This window comes from Rutidosis leptorrhynchoides, chromosome 8, assembly GCF_046630445.1.
Source record: "Rutidosis leptorrhynchoides isolate AG116_Rl617_1_P2 chromosome 8, CSIRO_AGI_Rlap_v1, whole genome shotgun sequence".
Taxonomy (NCBI): domain Eukaryota; kingdom Viridiplantae; phylum Streptophyta; class Magnoliopsida; order Asterales; family Asteraceae; genus Rutidosis; species Rutidosis leptorrhynchoides.
In genome coordinates this window covers 168,537,929-168,550,084 of record NC_092340.1, presented here as the reverse complement: position 1 = coordinate 168,550,084, position 12,156 = coordinate 168,537,929, and the positions used below count along the sequence as shown (strand labels likewise).

Here is a 12,156-nt window from a genome sequence, read left to right as displayed (position 1 = left end):
AATGGAAGAATCAGATGAATTAAAGACACTATTTGAATATTTTTTCACGGTAGTAATATACTTTCTTCGTCCCATATTGATAATTCAATATTTCATTTTAGAATTTCTCAAATTAATAGTTTAATTTCATACATAAATAAAAATAATATGGTAAAGTTTTTTTATGTCTTTAATTTTTGTGTATAAGATAAAAAGATGGGTAAAACGTAAAGGGTAAAATTGTAAAGTAAAGGAAAAAATTCTATATATAATGATTAGATTTCTTAAATTGAATATTTTTATGTGAGGACTATTAATATGAGACGGAGGGTGGAGTAGTACTAATAAAGAAAAGATTAGTAACAAATATGATTTCTCATTTACATAGGTAGAGAAAAGATCGAGTATTCTAATAATTTTATGTTGCTTTGACAGTTGCAGTTCCCCCTATATATACATCCTTATTAATGTCCCAGCAATTAATTAAAGAATCAAGCACATGTACCATGTACGAACAAGTAAGAAACACACTTGTGCTCTCATGTGCAGTAGCAGTTGTACTATGTTTATGGAAACTAATAGACAGGGTGTGGGTGACACCCAAGAAGCTGGACAAGTATTTGAGGAATCAAGGATTCAAAGGAAACAAATACAGATTTTTGTTTGGGGATATGAAAGAAGCATCCGCGATGATTCGAGCATCAAAGTCTAATCATATTGATCTCGATCATGATGATCATGAAGCAGTTGTTTCACGCGTCGTGGGTTTCAACTATCAATCTCTGCAAAAACATGGTTAGTACTTCTTTTCAATCATTATTTTGTTATAAAATTGCAAGTAGATGTAGCAAAACGGGCGGACGGATTGGTTTGGCCAAACGGCTCAAAACGATTTTGGGTCAAAAACTAACGTTTATGATCATGAATGTAATACGGAGTATATGTTTTCTAGTTTAATTATGCAAAAAGATACGGATCAATTAGTTTATTTACATCTTGTCTCTTATTAAACTCTTTTCATTTATTGATCTATATGGTTTTAGACTGTATATAATTTATGCATTTTGTATAATACTCCTATTCTCATTAACAATAATATATATGTATGTATAATGGACTAAAACTTTACCGGCTATACAATGATAGGATTATACAAAATACATAGACTATATAGAGTCTAATGCTTGTTTCATGAGTTTATATTTGTATTTTTTTTTTATTCATAACTAGGAATAATGTTTTGCTAAAGAGAATTCAGACTATTTAATGTAGATACTTTAAAAACATCATATAAACGCTACTTTAAAGATTATAGATACCTCTTAGTTACATGCTATTCGCTTCTACAATTTATACCGCACAAAGTAGCAACATACTTTAGGTGGTTGGGGAAATAGACAGAAATAATAACATAATAATTCGATTAGGTAAACCATATACATTTAATATTATACTCACAATCTCAGTAGTCTATGATTTCAAAATATTTTGTTAATTTATTTAAGTCCCGGATTATTTTTGATTTTGTAATTTAAAGTTTATATGAGTACCATTTGATATGAAGTTTTCTTTTGGCATGGGATCTTGTAGCTTAATAAATATTATTTGATTTAGCAAATATTTTGTATTCGTATTTAGTTTTAACATTGTTAAATAGATAGATAGCATTAAATATACTTTTAAGATTTTAGAACCCGCGTAAATCGCACTATATCATTGAAATAAAAAGAAGACTATTAGCCTAGTATGATCCGTTTAGGAATCAATAGGAGGCCACTAAGACCGCTCGCTGTCATAACCAACATTTTATTTATTATAACTGACACATTACTGACAAAATCTTATAACTAACACATTATCAAATCATGTGTTTCATGACTAAACATATTTCTCTTAAATGTCACTTAATTAATTAATTTTTTTTATTTTGTTAAACTAACACAAAATTATGTAATCATAATTTTAATTATACATAAAATAGTTACTCCATCCGTTCTAAATTAATTGTCCCGTTTTGAGTTTCATAATTTCATAATCTTTATTTCTTAACTTTAACTTTAGATAACTTATTTTGTGTTATATAATATTTGATAAAATTTATATAAATATATTAAGTTTTATACATGATTTCATTTGATATAACTTTTATCAAATATTATATAACATAAAAAAAATTATTTAAAGTTAAGGTTAAAAAATAAAAAATTTGACAAGTTAAAGCATGACTATTATATTAAAATAAGATAAATAATACAACCTTAGTTCTAGAAACATACTCCTATTTTATTATATTAAAATAAGATGAATATAAATAAAACTATTAATATTTATCCTCACCTAGCTACCTCATAGCTTCAACCTTACTCATCTTTTCCATGTTACTTCTAAATAATACAGACTCTGAACCAATGTTGTAAAAAACCCGATTATTCGTCGATTAATCCCTGATTAATTATTTTTAAGGGAAATCCGTTCCGATTTTTCAAAATCCGTTTAACTAACCGGTCAACGTCAATTGATGGCTCTAAATCAAATTTGGTAATCAAATTTGGTTAAAGTCAAAATTAGTCAGCATTTTAACATGGTTTTAAACTAGAAATTTATAATTTTTGAATAAAATCAACAAATTTAGACAATTATGTTAAAGTCTATGTTTATATTTATAATTTTCTTCTATATTTAAACATATAATTATTTAAATTTAATATTTAATGCCTAAAGTACAATCCGATTAATCGTTGATTAATCCCCGAATTGCCGATTAATCCTTCCAAGGTCCTGACCGATTAATCCCCGAATAGTGAATTTTGCAACCTTGCTCTGAACTGTATATCATAATAAAGAGCTACACACTCACACACCTATATCTATATCTATGGAGTATAATAATAAATAAAATAGTCAACCAGTGGGTCCCATGGCATAAGATACGTACCTTCACCAAATTGATGGTGAGGATATTTAAGGGACACCGATAACGAACCGGTGCCTATGTCACCAAATAACGAGTGACATGTTGGACGGTAATGAGTATATAACTAGGCACTGGTCTAAGCGTAATTCCAATGGTGACACTCCTTCCTCCCCAAGACTAGCCGCCACATCAGCGCCACATCAGCACTTCCTTCTTAGGACTAACTCAGGACTAAACACTACCAACAATGACATACTTCCTCAAATTATTTGGAACCACTATATAAATTAATTAAATGTACAACTAAAGAAGCAAAAAGTACAACACATATAAACATATTTCTCCGTCCACATATATTTCACAAAAGGACTAAAAGATGGACGAGAATGAGGAATAAAGGCTGGAATAACCCCTAACCGCTGCCATTGATGTCCAGGAGGGCTAAAGGGTGGGCGGCCCTCAAGTAGGAACCGTTGTGAGTAGCCTAAGAAACACAATGTTCTCTTGAATTAGTACGTCCACTATAGTTCTCTTGCTACACGACTTCTGTGGCTTGGGTGACAGAGTTACCCCACCTTTGCTTTAGGGCCTCTGATATGATACAAGAATTATCACTCTTTCTGAATGCTAAACTTGAATTGAATAAATTAGTGCATAATACATGGGCTTTTTACAAAAGGTTGAAACTTTTCAAGTAGTTTACAAGTACATGAAATGATTATGATTAATTCTATTTATTGTAGGAAAACAATTCTTCACATGGATGGGATGGCAACCAAGAGTGACTATTATGGACCCCGAGCTCATCAAAGAAATATTTACTAATATAAACGACTTTCAAAAGCCGAAACCAGCTAATCCTATCGGTAAAATGTTCGTGACCGGAGTAACTAGCCATGAAGGAGATCAGTGGGTCAAACATAGAAAAATAATCAACCCTGCTTTCCATGTCAAAAAACTAAAGGTACCACTATCAATATCAACTTATTTATGACCTAGTACAAATAAAGTTGATGAGTTTATTTTGTTGTTGTATATTTGTAACTAGAGTATGGTACCCGCTTTTGGTTTAAGTTGCGGTGAAATGCTTGAAAAGTGGGATAAGTTGGTTTCCCCAAAGGGGTCGTGCTGCGAGTTGGATGTATGGCCTCACCTTCAAACTTTAACTAGTGACGTCATATCAAGAACCGCATTCGGAAGTAGTTATCAAGAAGGAATTAGGATATTTGAACGCATAAAAGAACTAAGTGTACTTGCTACAGAAGCATTTCGGTCTCTTTACATCCCTGGATCATGGTAAGTTGCATATTTAACACATGCATATCCTTTAGTAGAATATTATCAGGATCGTGCACAAAGGGCTAACTATTCGTATCATTATTTGACATATATAGGTATATCCCAACCAAGAGGAACACGAGGATGAAGGCTATAGATAAAGAAATAAAATTCTTGATAAGAAGCATTATCGACAATAGGCTTAAGGAAATGAAGGATGGAGAAGATAATTATGAAGATTTGTTGGGAATAATGCTTGAATCTAATATAAAAGAGGTCGAGCAACATCAAAAAAAGAATCACGGAATGACTATTAATGAAGTCATCGAAGAATGCAAGCTTTTCTACTTTGCTGGACATGACACTAGCTCGAGCTTGCTTGTATGGACAATGATTCTTTTAAGTAAACATCAAGAATGGCAGTCACGTGCTAGGGAGGAGGTTTTGAATGTCTTTGGGGACAAAAACTTAGATATAGATGGCTTAAGCCATCTTAAAGTTGTAAGTACATCTACCATACCGTGATCGAATTCTTAAATCAGAGATGACTGAAAATGATTTTGTATCAAAGTTGTAAGCCTAAATAGTTATTTTCGTTTCTTTCTACTCAGGTGAATATGATATTCTATGAGGTATTGAGGCTGTATCCTCCTGTTGTTGGGCTAGCTCGCAAAGTTTACAAAGATGTCACATTGGGAGAACATTCCTTACCATCCGGGGTTCAAATTGGAATACCAATCATGCTAATTCATTACGATGAAGAAAATTGGGGTAGCGATGCCAAGAAATTTAATCCTGATAGGTTTTCTGAAGGAATCTCGAAAGCGACCAAGAACCAAGTCGTATACTTTCCCTTTGGTTGGGGCCCTCGAATATGCGTTGGACAAAATTTCGCATTACTAGAAGCTAAAATTGCGCTCGCAATGATCTTACAGAAGTTCTCTTTTGAGTTATCGACATCATATGTCCATGCTCCTCATATTGTTCTCACCCTTCAACCCCAACATGGTGCACATTTAATTTTGCATAAACTCAAGTAATCTTTTTCATCTTAGAGATGTACTATGTACTGTGGATTTTAAAATCGTTTGCTCATATATAACTGAAGTTATCGTATACAAATAAAAAAGATGCAATGTGTGTTCATTCTTTAAAGAAAATATTACGTGATCATTTTTGGGGTTTACTCAAAATTTTATGTCACTTTGGCGTTTTAAGTATTAAAATTTAATGGAGTTCTACACAATTTGAGTGGTACTTTGTAATTTTTTTTCTAAATAATGACTATTTACTTTCATAAAACCCACTAATTTTAAAAATATATAGGGTCATACCTATAAATTTAGTGGTGTCCTAAACAATTTTAATTGTATTTTATATATATAGAAATTTAGTTAATGGGTTGCTTTGACCACACTTGAGTCCTTGTAGATTCGCTAGTGGGCGCGCCCTTGTATTTTTTTGATGGGGTCACTGTAGTTTGCAAAAGTTACGCGAGGGGTTGACACGAACATGGACCAAGAAATGTCACCCATTATCAAATGTGAAGCCCAAATTTCAGCCCAGTTCGTAAAATCCCCAATAATATTGATTAGTCTGGTAGCAATCGGTTGTAGTTTTCATTTATGCATAATATAGTTGTATGTCAGTTGGGATGGCGCCCGCGGCTAATGGGCACGAGTTCTATATACCCGCGACCCGCACGTCGGATTGTTCTTTTGCTCATTGAGACCCGTTACCCACCCGCGGGTAACAAAATTTCGCCCATGCCTGTGACCTGCGGATACCCATAACCTGCGGGCAATAATAATATACAACTTTGTTAAATTTCTTTTAGAAAAGTTAGATAATTTTATTAATATTAAACCATATTTACAAGCTACATGTGTCAAATGACGTGAAAATCAAGTTTTTTTACTTATATGTAATATTATATTTTTAATCATTATTGCATTACAAGTAAAATAACTTTTAAACTGATAATTTTATATATAAACTCGTTGGTAAATTAAAAAAATTCTCATGAATTAGCAGATCGGGTTTTACCCGCGACGCGGGTACTATGTACCCACGACCCGCCCTCGGGTATAATTTTTTACCCGTACCCATGCCCGCGGGTAGGATTTAATGAATTTATCTGTCCAACATGGATCGGGTACCCGCGGATCACGAGTTTTTTCTCGCCCATTGTCATCCCTATATCCCCATATGTGAGCATGGAAGTAGTCAATCATGTTTCATGTGGTAAACATCATGCATTATAATTACTCGAAGACAATAGCCATGCGAATAACAAAAGAAAAATGAAAGTGCTATTGGTGAAGGAATTGTGGTCGCGAGATTTCAAATGCGGCCACGAGATGTCTGTTTTGGGTGCGAAATTTGAGTTTTGAGAGAGAAATTTGGACAGAACGAAAGATAATTTTTTAGCTGACAATGTAACAGCGAGATTTCTATGGTGGGCGCGAAAATCACTTTCTCCAACATCGAAGTCGCGAATTTTATGGTCGCGGTCGCAAGGGTTTGACGTACATGACAAATTTTTAGTTTCCTATAAATACCCCACTCAATCCCCTCATTAGATATCAATTTTTGTACGAACTTTTGGAGGTCTAAGGTCAATTTTTAGGGGTTTTTCACTATTGTACTTGGGGTTTAACACTTGGATTGCAATTTTGGCGGCTATTGATCACTGATAACTTTTTTTTTACTCTTTTATTAATACAATGGTTGATTATTGTTATTCTTTGTGTTTGAATGATTGTTTTACAATTATGCCTAGCTAAATTATCCGTATCCACTTCAATGATTGAATTTAGGTGATGGATTGCTACTTTATGATTTTATATAATTGATTGATTGCTCATGATTATGTTTGACTGAAGAACCACCGTTACTTATGCATGTTAAATAATTTTATTGTGAGTTTGTTGGTTAGGTAACGATATAGTTAATTTGATTAGTGACCTGGCAGACAGATCTATTATAATGTCAAAAGGAATAGCTGAAGATATTATAGTCCGATTAGACAAATTCGTCCTTGTGGTTGACATTATTAATTGCAATGACCCAATTTCTTCAAGAATAAAATTTAGATTACAAAACCTCATTCGGCATTAAGATTCCTGGACCAATGATCATCAGTGTCTGTTAAATGCAATGACCCAATTACTTCAAGAAACGAATTTAGATTTTGCTAATTTCTAATACCCAAAATATCTCTTGTCCAAACCTGTTGAAAAGAAATTGCCACAAGTTTATCCGCGACGACATCATCCTTGTTAAGGTCTAACTTGATAGGTCAGATCATGATTGATTATTGAAGAATCAAGAAGAAATAATGAGATTCGGACGAACAGTAAACAAATTTGGTATTAGAGAAATTCGGTTACAAGTAATTCCACAGCTTCTTAAACTCAATTACAATGCAATGACTATCTAATTATGACTACTTAGGTTCTATATATAGCCCTCATCTATAGAACCTTATAATAAGCTAGTTTCACAATAACACTATCTAACTTTAGGGTCCTAACAATCTCCCCATTAGTGTTAATTGTGAAAATTATAATATAATCCTATTTGGTAATCTTCAGAGGTCCAAATTTGGCTTTCCATTTTATACCAGCTGGATCAGAGAAATCAACTTGATTGTCTGAAATCTTCTTTGATGATTTACAGGTACCTCACACTTTCCTTGGATCTCCTTCATCGATTGGATATTCGTTTGATCGCGAAGAATCTAAAATTGTCTTGTACGAAACCGGAGCTTGAGACGATCTTTGATGTGTTTGATAAATTCTCCAAGACTCATCAATGTCATCAAACTTGCTTTGACGAAACTTGAGATATATCAGTGCGGCATTAAGTGCTCCATCTGAATATTTGTTGAGCTCGCTTGTCCTAATGAACACCTTTTCCTTCTGGGAATTGACAAATACAAACCCTTCGGGTTCAAATAACACTTGAAACAATGTCATGTCCTTCAGTCCTTCTAAAGATTAATCCTGACAAGTTATTCGAATCTTTCTCCTTTTCGCTTCGAGACCAATTTGAAAGTCCTCTCGTCTCATCAGTTCTATTGTCTCCATCATGTATCTCTTCACCGCTTCTAAAGCTTGATATTTTGCAAAAGGTCGTACGGTAAGAATACTGAGATTGTTGTAGATGTGAATGATGTCGATCATGTCGAGATTTGGAAATCTGCTTCAGTGAACTTATACTCCTTCTCATCTTCTCTTATAACATGGAACTTACTCAAGACATCTTTCTTTTCGTTTATATCTACTCCCACTCGAGAAATATTCAACACTTCTGTCAATCTATGTTTTCGTTGTAACCACAAATCATCTTCATTTTTGTTAACATGTCTCCTCCACATCCAATGATACCATGTTCGTTCATTTACTGGAAGCAATTATGTACCAATGTATGTAAACCTTTCACTCCTTGAAATCTCGTTGATGCGGAAGATTCTATAAGCATTCTCTTCGATGAATGTGTTTCTCAACGTAAGGAAATTATGTTCTACTCCCAGTTGTAAATTCTTTTCCCGATTCTTGAAGAATAAACTTTTGTTGAATTTGAACCAGGAAAATTAATTGTTGAACTTGATAATGAATCAGAAGTTGAGGTCTCATTTCCATTTGTGGTTTGTGTTGTCTGTTCAGAAGGATTTATCGGGTTTACAGTTGTAGCATTTTCTTCTTCAATATGATTAAAGATATCATATGTATTAGGGCTTTCATATTGACCGTTACCGTCCTCATCAGTAGAATATTCCTCATTATCACTTTCAATTATAGGTTCAGGATTCTCTTCATCAACAATCTCCACATCATCAGGTATAGCAGATAATGAAGACAATGCACTGAGTACGACAAATCCATCATCATCAGTTTCTTCTAGGTAGAAGTCACTTAAGTTCTAATCCTCGTTAACCGGTCCACTATCAACTTCATTTTGATTTTGATCAATAATGGAGATAATCACCTGTTCAGACTCTACATTCTCAATTACATCATCATGAGTTTGTATTATCTCAGGTTCAGTAGTAACAGTTTTAGCTTGTGAAGGTTAAGCAGACCTCTCACCACCACCCCTAATGGAAATGTTTATCGTAATAAACTCTCCATCTACTCCTGTCTCCCCCTCGTGGCTATTCTGAGAATCAGAATCATCATGTTCATTATTTCTATGAGGGCTTAACGGTGGAGAACAAGAAGTAAGTGGATGCCTTAAGCGAGCACGGAACATTGCTTGAAGTGAAACACGTCGAATACCATTAAGAGTTGGATTCGAAAACATACAACTGAAGTATGCTTACTCTAAGGCCTCATGATAAAATGATGAACGTGAGGATGATGGCGGAAAAGTAACAATCGAAACAGCAGCATCTGATGTTGTCGGTGATGCCGGCGGAAGTGTATAAGTTGCCGTCAGGGCAGGTGAGGATGTAAATGTGGAAATATTTTTGTATGTGGGTTGATATGTACTACTAGTCAGATTATCCCCTTCCGATGGAGGTTGACTTTAACACCACGCCAAAATTGCCATTGACGCGGACATTAACTCTGGTCCCAGTGTGTGGCTTGACTTCTAAGTAACAGCAAAGATCTATAGTGGAAGCAATAAGTACCTGATAATAAACATGTTTAAAAAGTCAACACAACGGTTGAGTGAATCATAGGTTTAAGTTTAATAGTACAAGCATAGACCACAATTTAGTTTTAATGCTTGCAAGCATCGTTAATAAGTTTAAAAAGATTCTACAAGTTTTGAGCACCCGGTAACTAAGCTTAAACGCATATATAAAGTACCCCTGTTTTTAAATACACTTAACCAATGTGTATTAACTCAAATAGTATACACCCGTTTTGTGCTAGCGCGACTAGGCCGGACGGGGATGTCAAGCCCTATGGATCCATATACACCTATTCGCGCCCACCAGTTCATAAACTTGTAGTTACTAGTTACCAAAGTTAAGGGATTTTCGGTTATAACTCAGCATATAATGTATGTTTAGTACTTGTGTCTACGTTGTAAAACAGAAAAAGACATTTATTCTCATCCCGAAAACAGTTTATAAAGCAGTTAAAAAGTTGGGTTATGACTCCCCTCGAAAGCACAACAACGTTCGATAAATCAAAAGCAAACAGATAACCGGTGACCGGGTAATCTCAACCTAGAGATAAACGTTGGTCAATATGTAGTCTCGAAAGACTAAGTCATACCAAGAAGTACATTTAGTCCTAAGTTATTTTGGATATATTAATAACAACACAAACTCAAAAAAACAAAAATTATAGTCTACGTACTATAATTCTAAATTGGAATCTTAATCTTAATGTGCAACACTGAATTAACTTTTTTTTTAACGGCCAAAATATATTAAAAACACTGACCTTCTAGCAAGCTTCTAGAGAGGCCACAACCAAAAAATTACAACGGGTTCATGAGCCTAGCGGCCCAAGAAATATTACATTTACCTCTATATCTAATCTAACTGTGAATTAACTTAAGGTTTTGGATTACAATACTTAATTTCTATGTAATCAAAATTTCTTGAAATGTGATTTTTTTAACTACATAATCAAATGAAATATCTTGATTATTTACTTTGCAAAATTGTAGATTATTAAGAACTAAATTTATGAACATGTTGTATTCTGTATATATAATCATATCATGTTAAAATATAAAGTCAACTTCAAGTTTAGGAAGAAAAAAAAAAAACAAGACTTCATCTTCTCCATGAAGTTTTGTTTATTACTTTCAATTTTGATTGAAATGGTTACCATGAAATAAATTTAACAAAGAGATTTAGATTTTGATTCCATGGTAATGACAAATTTTAAAATCAATAACTATCTAATACGGTAACCAAACACGATGCGTTTAAACATTGGTCTCGGTTATCTTCGTTGATGGATGCGAAATACTAGATGTTTAATAACAAGTAGTTAACATGTAAGTACTAAAATTCATGAATGTGTTTACCTACAGATTAAACTGAAATTGTAACGAAACAAATACGTTCAAGCTTCTTAGTTTCCATCTGCTACTCTCTATTTGTTCCAATTGTGAATTGTTGATGGTGAGTTATTATGGTTCTAAATTGAATCTATACAATGAAGGTTTCAAAGAATATATATGTTAATATTTTTTTTTTTAAAGGCAAGTAAGTTTTATTAAAATATAAAAAGTAAACGAAACAAACTAGCAAGGAGCTAGACAAGACACGAGGCTACAAGCGACCGCACAATTGAAACGCACAACCAACCAACAACATGAAGCTATAGGAAACACACAAGCACGAGGATATTAAAAGCAGCACGACACGACAACTAAATAAACTATGATTCCGAATATGATGACGCGCAGGAAGAGCAACGTGAGCAACAATCGATATCCTCTTCTGAGTCATTCATGACGTTCTCGATAAAATATCTTTCATGCCATCGAAAATTATCCCGACGTCAGTTGCGCTTCATATTTCTCCTACCCCACACATATTTAATGAAATGACTTTTAATCAAAGGATGAGCTTTTTTCCCTTTAACACGAAAACGAGCTACCGCGGTATATGATGAACAAGGGGACACGTCATGCAAATCAGTACAATCTATTCCGATTGGGCTAGGGTCACCCACATCACGTTCGTCTGAACCTAGGCCCACCCCATTTGGGGCATGATTGACCATATCAGAATCACAAGGTTGGTCTGGCCCAATTGAAAGCTCCAGCCTAGATTGATTTTGAAATTGAAAATAACTCATTGGGAATTTCACACACGTGCTATTACTTTTCTCGAGACCTGCACATCCCACATTGGAAGCCGTATCAGAGTACATCGGACATTGAATATCATCCGGCAACGGATCGCCGTCAAACTTGGATTCCGTTGCTGAAGGATCATCGGACGGAGACGGAGCCAACATTTCATAACATTCAACCGACGTAATCTCACCTTCTTCAACCTCATC

The 12,156-nt window shown here is 34.1% G+C and overlaps 1 protein-coding gene across 1 annotated transcript; it reads left to right on the top strand.

Moving 5' to 3' along the window:
* The first annotated feature begins 485 nt into the window (after positions 1 to 485).
* On the top strand, positions 486 to 5,247 carry LOC139861932 (cytochrome P450 CYP72A219-like). The gene is made up of 5 exons (XM_071850456.1): positions 486 to 774; positions 3,637 to 3,857; positions 3,942 to 4,189; positions 4,288 to 4,672; positions 4,783 to 5,247. The coding sequence occupies exons 1-5, from the start codon at positions 486 to 488 to the stop codon at positions 5,209 to 5,211; spliced, it is 1,572 nt and encodes a 523-aa protein (XP_071706557.1). The 3' UTR covers positions 5,212 to 5,247.
* Positions 5,248 to 12,156: the final 6,909 nt, after the last annotated feature.

Coding starts and splice junctions, on each gene's coding strand:
- LOC139861932 (XM_071850456.1), top strand. CDS start 486: ATGTACGAACAAGTAAGAAACACACTTGTGCTCTCATGTGCAGTAGCA. Junction 3,858..3,941: donor TCCATGTCAAAAAACTAAAG/GTACCACTATCA, acceptor ATTTGTAACTAG/AGTATGGTACCCGCTTTTGG. Junction 4,673..4,782: donor GCTTAAGCCATCTTAAAGTT/GTAAGTACATCT, acceptor CTTTCTACTCAG/GTGAATATGATATTCTATGA.